At 46.7% G+C, this 17,543-nt stretch overlaps 1 protein-coding gene across 4 annotated transcripts in view; it reads left to right on the forward strand.

The window, feature by feature from the left end:
• The window catches only part of LOC137084099 (cyclin-dependent kinase-like 1), a 70,910-nt gene that overhangs the window by 21,787 nt on the left and 31,580 nt on the right, over positions 1 to 17,543 (forward strand). For all 4 annotated transcript variants that reach the window (XM_067450051.1, XM_067450049.1, XM_067450048.1 and 1 more), the window contains 2 exons: positions 6,809 to 6,891; positions 7,021 to 7,077. In XM_067450051.1, the coding sequence (XP_067306152.1) occupies positions 6,809 to 6,891; positions 7,021 to 7,077 (140 nt within the window). The remainder of the gene's footprint in view (positions 1 to 6,808; positions 6,892 to 7,020; positions 7,078 to 17,543) is intronic.

Here is a 17,543-nt window from a genome sequence, read left to right on the forward strand (position 1 = left end):
ATCAGAACTACATCATCCACTTGTATGGTTGGCTTGCATTCAGTCCACTTGTGACGTTTCTGGAGAGTAACCAGATACTCCTGTCTCCATCGTTTCCAGAAGACCTCTGCCAAACACTGCACTTGTTTCCACTGATTTTTGTGAAGATCCTTATAATCAAAGTCACCTGGAGGCGCCGTCAACGGAGTCATCTTTTGTGTGAGGATTATTACAGGTGTCAGTATAGAAGGATTGTCAGGGTCAGTTGACACTGGAATCAATGGTCTGGCATTTAGAATGGCCATTACTTCTGCCATCAGTGTAGTCAACACTTCATGTGTGAGGCGGTTTGACTCAGGCCGGAGCAACATCCCTTCCAGAATCCGACGTGCTACTCCTATCAGTCTTTCCCAGCAACCTCCCATATGGGATGAGTGGGGAGTGTTGAAAGTCCATGTGCATCCCTGCTTATCAAGGTAACTTGTCAGTTCTGGATCAGTGGTGTTGAATTGTAACTCTTTGCACGCTCCAATAAAGTTTGTGCCTCTGTCAGAGCAAAGCTGTTTGGATGAGCCACGGATTGCAAAGAATCGGCGTAAAGCAATTATAAAGCTCGAAGTGGACATGGATTCTAACACTTCTATATGTGTTGCTCTCGTGCTCATGCATGTGAATAACACAGCCCATCGTTTACTCTCAGCACTACCTCCACGAGTGCAGCGAGTGACAATGCTCCATGGTCCGAAGACGGCCAGTCTGTCCGCTGGTAGTGGTGCCATTTTCTGTTCCATTAACCTCCCTCTCAGTTTTTTGCAGGTCACACAGTTATGGAGGACACTAGACACCAGCCGTTTACCTCCTACTATCCACACTCCTGCTGACCGGATGGTGCCTTCAATAAAATGACGACCTTGATGAAAAACTACCTCATGGTAATGTCTCACTATGAGAGTTGTGATATGATGAGTTTTTGGCATAATGACAGGATGTCTCTCATCTCTTGGTAAGTCAGTGTTGGTAAGGCGTCCTCCAATCCGCAGGAGTCCATCCTCGTCAATGAAAGGATTCAACTTTCTAAGCTGACTCTTTTTTTGAGAGCTGAATTCCGTCTTTCAAACATTTGAACTCTTCTTCATAGAATTCTTGCTGGACACAACGAATGACAACTGTTTTAGCTTGCCAACGTGCATCAACGACATCCCCTTTGTGAGTTTTGGAGTATGTTCTCGTTACTTGAATAAGTTTTTTGGTGGCCTGTAGTAGTTTCTTCCAGTTAGAAAATCGTTCAAAACGTGTAGAGTTGAACTGGCCCTCTATAGCCTTGGTGTAGTTGACAGCAACTTGGGCCCGAACTTCAACATCGAGGTCTGGATCAACAAGGTCAAAGCTGTTGCTCTGTGGAGGCTCACTGCTGTTCTTCAAGAAACCAGGGCCTGAGAACCAGTTAGAGGACCTAAGGATGTCTACAGACATGGGTATAGTGGCATGATCTGCCGGATTCTGTTCGGTGGCAACATATTGCCACTGTTGTGGATGACTTGCTTTCCTGATACGATTGACTCGGTTGGCAACATACATATGAAATCTTCTGGAGGTGTTATGGATGTACCCAAGAACACTCCTGCTATCAGTGAAAAATCTCACGTCATGCATCTCAATGTCTATCTCACTGCAGATTGTGTCTGCCATCTCAGCTGCCAGAACTGCGGCACACAGCTCCAGACGTGGAACTGTATGGGCTGGATGCGGCGCCAACTTCGCTTTGCCCATTACGAATCCTACGTGGCACTGGTTTTCATCATTGGCGACACACAAGTAGGCTACGGCAGCAATAGCCTGTGTGGAGGCGTCAGAGAATAAACAGAGTTCTCGACGTTGAGATGGGGAAAGAGGGATAGGCACATACCTTCTTTTGATGTGTAGCTTCTCTAGTTCCAGGAGAGACTCTTTCCACGACTTCCAGGACACTTGCTTGTCTGATGGCAGAGGATCATCCCAATCATATTCTTTGGACGACAGTTCTCTGACTAGAGCTTTTCCTTGAACTGTGATGGGAGCCACAAAGCCCAGTGGATCATAGAGGCTCTGAACCATAGATAAGATGCCTCTTTTTGTGAATGGTTTCTCTTCGTGGGATACTTGGAAACTGAAACTATCACTTTCCAGATTCCATATCAGTCCAAGACTCCGCTGAAGTGGGAGAGGATCTGCACCAAAGTTAAGGTCTTTTAAGTCTTTTGCAAGGTCCTCGGAGGCGAATGCTGTCATGACCTTGCTGATATTGGAAGCGATTTTGTGGAGTTTTAAGTTCGATGCTGCTAACATTTTCTGAGTCCTTTTTAAAAGATCGATAGCTTCCTCTTCTGTCGGAACTGACGTCAATCCGTCGTCCACGTAGAAGTTCCTCATGACAAACTCCTTACTGTCTGTGCCGTATTCATCCTGATGCAGCTCTTCTTAGACCATAAATGGCAACTGATGGTGAGGGGCTGTTGCCAAATATGTGTACCTTCATTCTGTATTCTGTGATGTTACTGTTTAAGTCGTTATCCTTATACCAAAGGAACCGTAAATAATCACGATGATCTTCTCGAACAACAAACGCGTAGAACATCTGCTGAATATCAGCGGTGACTGCAATGTTCTCTTTCCTGAAGCGGATTAAGACACCCAACAGGGTATTGTTTAAGTCTGGCCCGCTGAGCAGCACGTCATTCAGTGAAACACCGTCATGTTTGCCGCTTGAATCAAAAACCACTCTAATTTGATTCGGTTTTTGAGGATGATAGACCCCGAATAGAGGTAAGTACCACCTTTCTTGATGTTCCTTAAGTTCTTTCGCTAGTTCTGCTTGGTCATTCTCAAATACCTTTTTCATGAACTCCAGGAAGTGTTCTTTCATGTCTGTGCATCTGTCTAGTGTACGTCGTAGAGGTAAAAGTCGTCGCAGAGCCATCTCTCTGTTGTTTGGAAGATGGCGACGGGGTTTACAGAACGACAGTGGCGCTACCCAGCTGTTTGCTTGATCTATATGAACCTCTTTGTCCATGATGTCCAGGAATGTTTGATCATCAACTGACAGAGCTACTTTTTCATCATCAGGGTGACTGTTGAAGACTGTGGCTCCAAGTTTCTTCACCTTGGAATCTGCATTCCACAACTCTTGATTGGTGAGTGTTTTTTCTCTTAAATGTCTCTTTCACTTGAATTTTGTTAGGACAGGGACTTAACATAGATGTTCGTCCATTAGGCAGTGTGTGTGTCTTGTACTCAGATGGGGGAAGTAGCGGGCTATTTCGGGTGTGGGGATTTCAGATCGGTCGTCCGGAATCATTTCACATTCAATAAGGGTTGGAAGCCTGATCTTGATCTTTCCATCATAAGATTCCACTACAAAGTTTGTTGCTCTCCTCCCTGCAGTTTCCATAACACCAGAGCAAGTATTTAAGGTGTAGGGAGATGCTTTGTCATAGAGGCCAAAGTGGTCGAAGAACTCAGGGCGAGCAAGTGAACGGTTGCTCTGGTCGTCTAACACTACATATGTCTGGATTACCTTTCCTGGATGGTCTTCAGGGTAGACTTTAACTAAACATATTTTGCAGCATGATTTGGCATTGGTGTTTCCCCCACAAACCTCTGTGCATTTTGATGTTACTTCAGGGAGAACTCCAGGAGGAGTCTCGTGGGTCTCCTCCTCCTCGCCTTGATCTGCTGGAACTTCTGAGACCCAAGTTGCTGGACCAGAATGTAAAGCTGATGTGTGAGACTTGCTGCCGCATTCTCTACATACTATTTCTTTATCACAGTCTTTTGCTCTATGTTTGTTTGAACTGCAGCACCTGAAACAGATGTTCTTCTCCTAAAGGTAGGTTTTTACGCTCCTCTATAGGTTTGCTGCGGAAGGTGCAGCATTTTCTGAGTGCGTGAGGTTTGTTATGCAAGGGGCATAGGCGGTCTGGATCTATAGCTCGAGAGTCTGGATCTAGAGCCTGTAAAAGCTGCTTTAGCTTCAGAAAACACACCAGTCTTCCTCACAGACACTGGTACTTTGTTGTTGTATCTTGTGGGTCTCTCTGTCTTGGTTGGACCTGAGTAATAAGTTGGAGATATCATAAAGCTAGGGTCATTTCTGGTTTTAGCTTCAGAGCGAATAAACTGTGAAAAGAAGGTGAAAGGTGGGTAGGGAACATGGTTGTGTTCTTTGTACTTTGACCCTTGGGAAATCCACTTTTCTTGGAGACTAAATGGGAGCTTTTCTAATATGGGGTTTACTCCACGTGACGTATCAAGATAAGCTAGTCCAGGGAGGTATCCTCCTTCTTTTGCATATTCAAGTTCAAGCAAAAGGTCTCCAAGCTCTCTTAATCTTACATTGTCTCTGTTTGAGATTCTGGGGAATTCCTCTATCCTCTTCAGGAGTTCCATAGGTCTCTTCAAGTCTTTGCCAAACCATGTTTAGCCCTGCAGTTGTGTTGTGGCTGTGTATGGCTCGGATTCTTTTTGCTTGTTCCTTAGACACTGGACCGAGCCATTTAATCAAGAGGTCTAACTCTTCTCTTGGAGATAAGATGAGTTCATCAATGACGCTTTGAAATGAAGTTTTCCACGCCCAATAATTTTCTGGGTGGTCATCGAACTCCATTAAACCAGATGTGACCACTTCTCTTCGCATTAGGTATTTTGCGACATCTGTCGTGGCTGCTGTATGCTTTACAGAGTTGTCAGGGTTCCACCTTTGCTGTGTAGCCTGTCTCAGGTAAGTTGAATCTACATGTGGATCTGAATGTCTCTTTTTCTGTGTTTGCACAGGAGTAACGTTTCCAGGAGTATGTTGTGTGGTGTTCACTGTTGGCTGAGATTTCAAATTTTTAGGAGCTATTCATAGGTCAGTATCTTGATCATCAATTCTTAGGTTACTTATTTCTTGTTTGACCTTTTCTACTGCAGGTTGTGAATATGCGTGCATAGATACGTGTTCCGATGCAACACAGCTGTGTTGCAAAACGTACTCACTTGTTCGTTGAGCAGCGTTGGACGGCGAGAGTTGTAAGTCAATGTCATGGCGAGAGTCTATCTCTGCATTTTCCACAGCTGCCACAAACACTGCCTCTTCTGCGGTGGCTGTAGCTGCCTCCTTTTCTTTCTGTAGAATGTGCATTTTTGCTTTTAATGTTGCCTCTTCAACCATCATCTCCGCTTCTTTCTTAGCGAATGAAATCTGCATGCGGGCAGCTTCTGCTCTGGCTCGAGCTCTGAGTGCAGCAGAGCTTGCTGTTGAAGATTTCCTACTTGATTGAGCAATGGATCTAGTCACCACGGACTGATGTATTTCTTCTGTGGTACTCCGTTCATCCATCTTGGTTGCTTTGATGATGATGATGGGTCAGCAATGCTGAATCAGTGTTGAACTGCTTCATGATGAACTTGGTGTATTACTGTCTTCTTACTATTCTGCCCTCGCAGTACGACGTCTGCTTTGTACGGCTAGACAGATAGTTAACAGCAATGAAGATGAGAAACTCCAGAAGTCTTGTTGAGGATTGATGTTTTATCTTACAATCTCTTTTCTTCCTCAGTTTTATTTCTCAAGTTTTTCTCCAATCAAGTCTTGTAAGACTGAAAGAATGAAAGGAAAATAAACATTACAAAAGTGTAACATCTGTAGTGTCTTTTATACAATAAAGTTAACCAGTGACTCAAACAAGATTACACAGTATTTTCTATATCAAACTTCTACACAATAAACTACAGATGTACTTAATCTATAGACAAACATCCGCAGTATCACCAAATCACTGATATACTCATTATCCATATGAATAAACAGAAGTAAGCTAACCCACTAAATAATATGAGACATAGCGCCGAGGCCCCTTAGTGGCCAGATACAATATTGCATCAGCAAAAACTACAGCCATCAACAGAAGCGCAACACGAGAAAACTGAAACATTCACGAACGTAATAAAATGCGTTACTGAAAGTAAACATTTACATCACATAGTAAATTACAAAGCTGATGCATAATAACTTACAGACAAAGATCTGACCAAGGTCTGTTATGAAGCAGACTCGTGAACGATTTCAGCGCTGTTGCTCAAACAGGTCCGTCACTAAAATGGGTCCGACTAGGAACTATGATATCACGCCGCAGGCGGAACAATAATAATAATTTGTTACATTTATATAGCGCTTTTCTAGGCACTCAAAGCGCTTTACATAGAAGGGGGAATCTCCTCAACCACCACCAATGTGCAGCACCCACCTGGATGATGCGACGGCAGCCATATTGCGCCAGAACGCTCACCACACACCATCTTATGGTGGAGAGGAGACAGAGTGATGAAGCCAATCAGGATAGGGGGAAGATTAGGAGGCCATGATGGACAGGGGCCAGTGGGCAAATTTGGCCAGGATGCCGGGGTTATACCCCTACTATTTATCAAAGGACATCCTGGGATTTTTAACGACCACAGAGAGTCGGGACCTCGGTATATATGCAATTTGCATCATAGGAGGAATTTTTCCAGAAATAAAATGCATAAATCACTTGTCTTAGGGGGATATGAGGGGGGAAAGCACAATCATTTGAATATACTCCAGGGTTTCTAGTGATACAAAGCCATATGCTAATCACTGAAGTAACCCTTTAAGAAAGTCATCGAAAGATGGAGGGGGATTTTGTTTCCATCATTGGAGAAATCTCCAATTCAGTCCTGTGGGCCATTCTGTTTAAAAGGGTCAATTGTATTGCTAAAGTTTAGTCTAAATCTCTTTAAAAAGCAGGTTAAACACTGGCACCTGACATTTAAACTCTGACCCCACTGATAGGTGACTTGATCCCACGGCATCAGCAGGTGTTCCGGTCCAACGTCTTCTTTAGCGGAGTCAGCATCCCCGAGCCTGATACCATGGTAACATAAATAGACACAAACACACACACACACACACACACACACACACACACACACACACACACACACACACACACACACACACACACACACACAAACATCATTAATATATTTTTTTAATTGTTGTAGGAGCCGCTAGAGAAGAGGTTCCAGGATGTTTCTCTTCATGCTATTACTGTGCTGAAGGTGAGATGTCAATAAATAGATAAATCTCATATATTACTTTTCCACAGATGGCGACATTCTTGACCTCTGCCAAAGGTTGCATCTAAATTCAAAAATGGTGTTTAAACATCATGAATAGCATTGGTTCTCACAATGCAGTCAAACAGAAGAGCATGACACTAACAGTGCCTAGATCAAAAGACTAGCTCTGATCAAGGAATACAATGACTGATCAAAGGTACACCCTGAATGAAATGTAGGTCTCATTGGATAAAAAGCATCTGCTCAATGCATACATTTAAATTGTATTTATATCCTCAACAAAATAAAACTATATCCAATATAGTAATACAGTGACAAAAATGTCCCTTTTCACATATAAAATAATATGAGACTATAGTGTCTCTGTATGGAAGCATTATTTTATGTATTATGTAGAAAGAGACTTAATGAACGTGTCTATTTTGGACAGCAATGCATTCAGTCATGTCTGACAACTAGACAAATATGTTTAAAATATCATTAGGGTTCATAAAAATCAAGGTAACATTTAATGACCTTTTAGAAATTTTAGAATATATTAAATTCTATTCAAATTATCATATTAAATTAAAATGAATGTATATACAGTTTTTACTGCAAGTCAACCGATTGAACCTGTGGCTCTCTCTAATGTACAATGTTAGTATTACAGCCTTCATCTCAGTCATTCCCATTGTTATAAATAGATCAGTGGTTCCCAGTGCTCGAATTGGGGTGGTAGAAGAAAAAAGTTAGCATTGATCTGCATGGTAATGAGGAGCTGTCGATGGTCTTGCTTTGTAAATAAACCCTCTTTGTAACAAATGCTATAGTTAAACAATTACAAACAATTACATATGTTAGGTAGTTTTAAGTCTTTGGGGAGTGCCGGCACTTTATTTTTTCCACTTCAAGCACAGGTGTTTCTCAAATCTTTCCTGGACTACCACCAGCACTTGAAATGGGTGCGTCAGATATAGAGAGACATACAAAATGTGCCGGGCTGGTGGTACTCCATAATCAACTGATTGAGAGCACTGAAGGAAACAAAAGATAGATTAATTTTGATTTTAACCATTACAGTTTCAAAGTTAGAAAATGTATGTTTAGGTGTAAATTAATAATAATCATATATATATATATATATATATATATATATATATATATATATATATATATATATATATATATATATATATATATATATATATATAATGCTAATAATTTAAGCCACTGGGAGGCCGGGATGGTTGTCTGGGATGGTTGTCATTCACAATGGTTGTCTGGGGATGGTTGTCTGGGATGGTTGTCATTCACAAAGTATGACAGAATGAGCAAACCTATAAAGGAAAATTATTTATGGGTTTTTAAAAATTGTACAGTGTAAGTGTACTTTGATTTTTGGGCAAATTTGAGTACTTTTCTCCAAAACTATACAGTAAAGCGAAAGTATTCAGGGTGAGTCTGAACAAATATCAAATGACAGAATGAACAAACCTATAAAAATGTTTTATGAATTTTTGAAAGAAAAAAAAGTGAGATTTTATCTAAGGTTAATCTAAAGGCCTTGGTGATGTTAAATTGTCTTTTTGCCTGTTTTTTCAAGGTTTCCCTGAAGGGTGTGTATGTTTTATTATAATCCTGGCCTGAACGCGTCTACATGGCAATATTCAGTGACAGTCATTGCGCCGCCTTTGGACATCAGGGAATGTCATGCTGTACACTGTGATTTACTGTTCATTGAGATTTAATCAGAACAGCATCATATTTGGTCCGTCTAATCTTAAGACCTTGGTGATATTCAATTGTGAAGATCTTCTGTTTTGCTGAAGGGCAGGTCCATGGTGGCCTAATGTCTGATGTTTTTTCATGAGATAGGAAGCTGTTGTAAGTCAGACATACAATGTACAATACGCCCCATACTTCAAATGTCTGATAAGAGTCCTGGCCTGAAGACATCTACATACCAATATTAGTTAGTCATAGCGCCACTTGCTGGCAACAGGAAACACATTAAAATATGTCATGAAGTACCAAACATACTAGAAACACATTAAATCATGCAACACTTGGCTAAATACTAATTTACGCCATGAAACAGGAAGTTGTTGTAAATCAGGCATACAATGTCCGATCTGCCCCATACTTCACATGTTTGATAATAGTCCTGGCTTGAAGACATCTAGTTGACAATATTCAGGTCATTTCAAAGTACCACCTGTGGCACACTGAAGTTTTTTTTATATATATATTTTTGTCTGAATATTTTTGTCTTTCTAGTCCAAACATCTAAAAATTCTTAAAACAAGAAGTATTTACTAGACAAGCAAAATTAATTGTCTTGTTTTGGAGGAAAAAATAACTAAAAATTAAGAGTTTTGAAAAATACTAAGTAAAGGCATCTTTACACGGCAAACGCGGCACAGAAACCGATTCTGAAGTGGCTTAATAAAAAATCCCATTTACACAGACCGTTTAATGCTTCTCTGAAGCGGCATAAATGCATTTACACAGAAATTAAAATTGCGGGTAACAATGCGTTGAACATTATTTAAAACTACAGTTTTGACAAAGTGTTATAAATTTATTTAAAACAAATAATGAAATGTATAAAAATTAGTGGTGTAACGGATCACAAAACTCATGGTTCAGATCACATCACGGATCACAAGTCACAGATAGGATCATTTTTCGGATCAGAAAAAAAGGGGGAGGAGAATATTTTTATTTGCTTTCCATTTATTGTCTGAAAAATGTTGGTGTTAGCTTTAAATAAATAACCAGCTTGAATAAATCACATTTTAACAAGAGTAGGATGTCAACATTCTCAGGGGAGAGAGAAGACCTCTCACGCCTGTTTAACACACAATCATCATTTTTATTTAAAATCCAAAAGTTGGTACTGAACATGGCTTGTCATCATTGCAATTCTCTTTGTAGGTCTACACTCTTTTATATACATCATGTTTAAACACACTACATTTAAACAATGTTTTATTCAATGCATTGCTTTATATTTATTTAGCCTAGTAACTTAGAAACTGGCTAGACTATGTTAAAATAACAAAAAATTTAAATTAGAACTTACAATAGACAAAAACAGCCAACTCGTTTTTTCTTTCATTTTTTAAAATCTTTTTAAAAGAAATCCCACAGTTCATAAAGAACGTCTCGGTTACGTATGTAACCCTCGTTCCCTGAAGGAGGGAACGGAGACGCCACGTCGGAGTACCGACGAATAGGAATCTCGCTTGCGAGATCCAATCTACTTCAAGTCTAACTAAACGAGCCAATGCACATTGGCATGCAATGATTGCACCAGGTGCTCATGCCACGCCACACGGATATAAATGAGACACAGGTGATTGCATCAAATTATCTTTTTTGCTGAGGAGCTGAGTAGGTAGACTGGCGCCCCGGCAGGGACAGAGGACATGGCGACGGGACGTGGCGTCTCCGTTCCCTCCTTCAGGGAACGAGGGTTACATACGTAACCGAGACGTTCCCATTCAGTCGGGCACTCTCGACGCCACGTCGGAGTACCGACGAATAGGAATCCCTACCAAAGCGCCATGGACTCTGCCCTCTTCCAGTGCCCTGTGTGAGCCTCCTGAGCTCTCTTACCTGATGAGACGGGGCTCACACAGAGAAGTCCATCACCCGCTCAGTGACTATTGGATAACACTGGGAAAGCGTGCCCAATGGGGGGCCGCTGCGGAACCACATCATACCACGGGAGTTATATGGGGACCGAGCTGAGCCGTAGCCCACCGCCGTGAGGGGGGCTCCATCCCTAAAACGGAGGGCTCTCCCAAGGAAAAGACACGGGCTTCCAAGAGGAGCAACTGTGGAAGAAGTGTGGGATCCCCATAGGGTCACTCACATGGCCCCAGCCAATTACCGGTTCTCCAGGATTCAGCGGTAAGGGACCTGATGCCGGACGCTCCGCCACACCCGGCACCGAGGGCGGTGGAGGACTCACAGAGTTTGCTTCTGGAGAATTAAGCGCCGAGACGCAGCAAGCCGACAAGAGCCGGGCCTCTCAGTGCTTCTACCCGTTTGAGGTGAGAACACAGGAGGAGACCAGCTCTACACGTAGGCTATAAAACCTAGCGAACGTGTTAGGTGTCGCCCAGCCCGCAGCTCTACAGATGTCTGACAGCGAGGCGCCACGTGCCAGCGCCCAGGAGGAGGCAACACTTCTAGTAGAGTGTGCTCGCAGCCTGAGCGGGCAGGGCACACCTTGTGCCTGATAAGCCAAGGTGATGGCATGCACTATCCAGTGGGCCATCCTCTGCTTGGAGACAGCCTTTCCCTTCTGCTGGCCTCCGTGACAGACAAAGAGCTGATCTGAGGTCCTGAAGCTTTGGGTTCTGGCCACGTAGATCCGCAGAGCGCGGACGGGACAGAGCAAAGCTAGGGCTGGGTCTCCCTCCTCCAGGGGCAGCGCTTGCAGGTTCACCACCTGGTCCCTGAAGGGAGTGGTGGGAACCTTGGGCACGTAGCCAGGCCGGGGTTTTAGTACCACGTGGGTGTCACCCGGCCCGAACTCCAGGCACGATTCGTCGACCGAAAATGCCTGCAGGTCCCCTACCCTCTTGATGGAGGCCAATGCAGCCAACAGCAAAGTTTCATGGACAGAATCTTCAGCTCTGCTGACTGCAAAGGCTCAAATGGGGCATTCTGCAGTGCTTGGAGCACCAGAGCAAGATCCCAAGAGGAGGGAGGACGAGGAGGATTTAACCATCTCGCCCCCCTAAGGAACCTGCTGACCAGGTCGTGCTTCCCCACCGACTTACCCTCTACATGGTCGTGATGGGCAGAAATAGCAGCAACGTAAACCTTGAGGGTGGAGGGCGACAGCCTACGCTCCAACCCTTGCTGCAGGAAGGAAAGCACTGACGCGATCGAACATCTTCGGGGGTCTTCTCGGCGGGAAGAACACCAATCGACGAACAGGTTCCACTTCAAGGCATAGGCCTGTCTCATAGACGGTGCTCTAGCTGAAGTGATGGTGTTAACTACCTCTTGGGGTAAGTCACCTGGAACCTTCACGTTCCGTCCAGGGACCAGACATGAAGTTTCCAGAGGTCTGGACGCGGGTGCCAGAGGGTGCCCCGTCTCTGAGTTAGAAGATCCTTCCTCAGAGGAATCGGCTGTCGCGAGGAGCATGAGTTCTGGGAACCAAGTCCGGTGGGGCCAATACGGGGCCACCAACAGGACCTGCTCCTCGTCCTCCCTGACCTTGCACAATGTCTGTGCAAGTAGGCTCACTGGGGGAAACGCATATTTGCGTAGGCCCTGGGGCCAGCTGTCCGCAAGTGCATCCGTGCCGAGTGTGCCCTCGGTCAGCGAATAAAACCACTGGCAGTGACAGCTCGTCGGCCGCCCGGTTGCTCACCCCAGGGACATGAATGGCCCGAAGCGACCTCAGACACTTCTGACTCCAGAGGAGGAGATGGCGGGCGAGTTGCGACATGCGACAGGAGCGTAGACCACCTTGACGGTTGATGTACGTAACGGTCGCAGTGTTGTCCGTACGGACCAGTACATCTTTGCCCTGTAACCGGCCTTTGAGGCGGCTCAGTGCACGATGTACTGCTAGCAACTCAAGGCAATTGATATGCCACTGCAGGTGCGGGCCCGTCCAAACCCCTGACACTGCATGCCCGTTGTACGTGGCACCCCAGCCCATGGATGAGGCATCCGTGAAGACCACAGCATGCCTGGATACCTGTTCCAACGGCACTCCGGCCCGAAGGAACCCGGGATCTGACCACGGGCTGAAGGTTTTGCGGCAGGACGGAGTGATGCTCACCCGATACGTGCCGCGTGTCGACTGGACGCGCTCCTTCGTGAGACGCGCAGTCCGCTTGACCGAATCCAACTCCATACCGAGAAAAGAGATCCTCTGCACGGGGGCGAGTTTGCTCTTTTCCCAGTTGACCTGAAGACCCAACTGGCTGAGGTGTCTGAGCACCAAGTCCCTGTGTTCGCGCAACTGCTCCCGGGACTGTGTAAGGATGAGCCAGTCGTCGAGATAGTTTAGGATGCGAACGCCCTGTTCTCTCATGGGCACAAGGGCCCCCTCCGTGACCTTCGTAAAGACACGGGGGGACAGGGCCACCCCGAAGGGTAGGACTTTGTACTGATATGCTCGCCCCTCGAACGCAAAGCGCAGGAACGGCCTGTGTCGGGGGAGAATCGAGACATGAAAGTACGCGTCCTTCAGGTCGACCGCTGCAAACCAATCTTGGGGACGGATGCACTCGAAAATGCGTTTCTGCTTGAGCATCTTGAACGGTAGCTTGAGAAGGCTCCAATTCAGTACTCGCAGGTCCAAGATTGGCCGTAACCCACCGGTTTTCTTGGGTACAATGAAATACGGGCTGTAGAAGCCTGTCCTCATATCGGCTGGAGGGACCGGCTCTATCGCGTCCTTCGCCAGTAGGACTGAGATTTCCGCACGCAGGACACGGACGTCTGCAGCTTTCACCGAAGTGAAGCGGACGCCCGTGAACCTGGGGGGACGCCGGGCAAACTGAATTGCATAGCCAAACCTGATGGCCTGAATGAGCCAGCGAGACGGACTGGGAAGCTCTAACCAGGCTCGCAGAGACCGAATAAGCGGGATCATCGGGACCACCGGCGTACCCACCGTGGGGCAGCGAGGGGGAATACAGGCACCGGTCTGGGGCGGCTGTCTCGTGGAGGAGGCCCGCAGAGAGGTGTGAGTGTGCTGTGCGACACCTACCTGATTCCACGGCTGGGCAGAGGGTCCGCACGGTTGTGGGGTGTCCGTGCGTCGTCCGCTGCTGCCCACTGGCGACACAGGAGGAGGATGAGTGTGGTCCGGCGTTTCACCGGCCACAACTCTCTGAGCCCCCTGGGGACCCGGAGATGAAGGAAACTGCTCTTTTATTGAAAATTTGGATACCGCTGGGGCTGAGCCCAGCGGCGGAACAGAAACAAAACGGAACACAAGATTCTCCACCCGGCCCTCCTCCGGGGGATGGAGCGGTGCGGTCACCGTCTCCTGGAGAGCAGTCCTCCTCATCTCCGGGTCGCCCGTCTCAGGACCGCTTCCCCTTGCCTTTGCCCCTCTTCAGGGCTGCCTGGACGGGCGGGACGGCCAGCTTGCGCCCGGCTCCACGACGCCGCTTGGGTGGAGGCTGCTGCTGCGACGCGGGAGCGGAGGCAGATGCAGACGGCCGCCCTCGGCGACGAGCTGGCTGAGGCGCTGCCAGCGGCGGGGTGGAGGCAGCAGCTGACCGCCGCGGCATGATGTGACTGATGGCCTCGGTCTGCTTCTGTGCGGCCGAGAACTGCTGGGTGAAGTTCTGCACCGCGTCGCCGAAGAGGCCAGTCTGGGACATGGGAGCATTAAGGAACCTGATCTTGTCGGTATCCCTCATGTCCGCCAGACACAGCCAGAGATGGCGCTCCTGGACCACCATAGTGGACATCGCACGTCCCAAGGCACGCGCCGTAACCTTCGTTGCACGAAGCGCGAGGTCCGTTGCCACCCTCAGCTCTTGTAGAACCGCGTGATCGTGACCACCCTCGTGCAGGTCCTTCAGTGCCTGGGCCTGATGAACCTGCAACAACGCCATAGTGTGTAGGGCGGAGAGCCTGCCTCTCCACAAGCCTGGTAGGCCTTCCCGATCAGATCGAAGGAGTACCTACAGGCCCAGGAGGGGAGACACGGGTTCCCCCTTGATGTGGAGTAAGGGCACAGTTGCATAGCAACGGCCCGTTCCACGGGAGGAACTTGCGTGTAACCCTTTGCAGGTCCGCCATCAAGGGTGGTGAGGGAGGAGGACCCACTGGGCCGGTTTCAGGCAGTAAAAGGGGCCGTCCATGACCTAGTAAGCTCCTCGTGCACCTCCGGGAAGAAAGGAACCGGGGTGGGGCGCTGAGAACCAGCACGGGCCACCCCGAGAAACCAAACGTCCAACCTCGACGGCTCGGGACACGGTGGAGGGTTCCACACGAGCCCGACCCTCTCGGTGGCCCGGGAAAGCATGGCCATCATTTCCGGATCGGTATCGGGCACAGCGGGTCTTCCCGAAGGAGCCCCCTGCGCCGACACGTCATCTCCAGACAACTCTGACCCTCCCTCCGATGCAGCGATGGACATTTCGTCATCGTGGGGAGCCCTGCAGGATACGGGTGGTGCGCATCTCGAGGACGGCCCACCTCGTTCCAACGGCAGCTCTACTGGCTGCGGAGCGCGGGAGGAGTGAGGATTCCCCGCGGGTTGGTTCCCTGGAGGAAGCACGCTCACAGTCACCCTCAAATCGGCCGCGCTACTACCGGTAGTAACCCTCTGTGTCCGCAACTCCGAGATGGTCATGTTCCCGCAGTAAGAACATGAGTCATCCATCAGCGCTGCCTCAGCGTGCTGCACGCCCAAACACGAGATACAGCGCTGATGACCATCCCGCGGTGAAATGAAACCACCGCACCCAGAAACACACAGATAGAATGTCATCTTTAAAAAGACGCAAGCTCTATCTGTGTTGCTCTTTTAGAATGATGCTCTCCTTGGTGCTGAAACACGCAGGGGGTGGGGCCGCGGCGACACAGACAGGAATGTAGTGCAGCCTGTCGTGCACGCTCTCTCTCACAGGACGCCTTCAACAGCCGGGAGAACGGCTTTTTAGCGCTCTCCACCTAGCGCACCGAACCAGCTGTGAAAACAGCCCTTGTGGTTGCTCTTATAGACAACGAAGAGAGAAGATCCGAAGAACACACGACCCACTGCTGTGTTGTCACACCAACACCGACCGAAGAGATCTCTTCCAAAAGGCAGGCTCTTTCTCAGTCGAACTGCGAAGTGGGGAGTGATATCTGGCATAACCCTATACCACTCAGCTCCAAAGCAAAAGGATAATTTGATGCAATCACCTGTGTCTCATTTATACCCGCATGGCGTGGCATGAGCACCTGGTGCAATCATTGCATGCCAATGTGCATTGGCTCGTTTAGTTTGACTCGAAGTAGATTGGCTCTCGCAAGCGAGATTCCTATTCGTCGGTACTCCGATGTGGCGTCGAGAGTGACCGACTGAATGGGAACTTTTTTTTTCACCTACAGAAAAGTTATTCTTAATTGAATAATGGAATAAGTTATTCCATTATTTCACTTGTTTACCTAAAGCTAAAAGCCATTTTTCTTGCATTACCCAAGGCAAAAAGCCATGTGTTGACTTTAAAACAGAGTAGGCCTACACTTTGCATTATATGCATATGTTGGGAAATTACTAGATTTTTGCATCAAACATGTTTGTTTTAATGTAGACAGCGCGCTGTCCCTTTAATTCAGCGCGTCCAGCACAGCAAAACAGACTCGGTGCAGAACCGATCGCCACACTTCGCACTGACGGACCGACACTGCGTGCAGTGTGAAAACTGTAATCTGTTAACATGGTACGGAAAAAAACACGCACTGCAAACAGACTATGCTGTGTGTGAAACGGGCATCAGCAGGTGTCGCTTCAGATAGCCATGCTCGATGTAATGCCACTGGCTCTCTCATGCGGCCACACAGTAACATTACCTACTGTTACAGTTTTGTCCACCGCCCTCCTTCCATCACATCATTATATTTCACCAATTTTTTTTCCAAAGAAACAGAAAGTCACTTTAGAGCATTCACAACATGTAGGCTACAGGGGCGTCGCATCTGTGGGGGATACACCCACTCTTTTCTCGGTGACAGGTTTCAACACCCTTTTTTTCTGCAGTTTTTCTGCAGTTTTGCACAAACACCATAGCTTAGCCTACTGCAGTCGCTCCTCCGTTTCTCTGGCCGTTCTGTGTCTGCGCTCGCTTTTTATAGCTTAATGCTCTTTAAATATGTTGTTGCATTGTGAAAAGTTTCGGAGCATAGGACGGACCTGTCCGCGGTCGTTCTCCGTGGTTCTGACCAAAGAAGAGCGCGGAATCTCCATTATAGACACCAGGCTGCATACCCTATCTCTCTGAGCCCATAGAGTGTAAAAGTGGTCAGGAATGAAATATTTCCCAAAAACAAAGTTTAGTTCTCAGCTCGTATAACATGAGCCAGAATATTTGACAATTCTGTTTAATTGTGAACAGAAAAACATTACATATGTCAATCCATTACGGACGATTTTTGTTTGCGTCTTTATTAAATAGGCATATATAGCCTACAGACAGTTAAGCTATTTAATTAAAAAATTATTTTATAGGCTAATATTTAAACATAGCCTAACAAGGCTTAATTATAGGCTACGTTTTCTTTACATTACATTAATGCATTTGGCAGACACTTTTATCCAAAGCGACTTACATTGCATTCAAGGTACACATTTGACATTATTGTCAGTTCTTGCTTTCCCTGGGAATCGAACCCATGACCTTGGCGTTGCTAGCGCCACACTCTACTGGTTGAGCTACAGGAAAGCAGTTAACCCTTCTTTAACCCTTTGTCTAACGAAA

Source organism: Pseudorasbora parva, chromosome 8 (genome assembly GCF_024679245.1).
Source record: "Pseudorasbora parva isolate DD20220531a chromosome 8, ASM2467924v1, whole genome shotgun sequence".
NCBI classification, from domain to species: domain Eukaryota; kingdom Metazoa; phylum Chordata; class Actinopteri; order Cypriniformes; family Gobionidae; genus Pseudorasbora; species Pseudorasbora parva.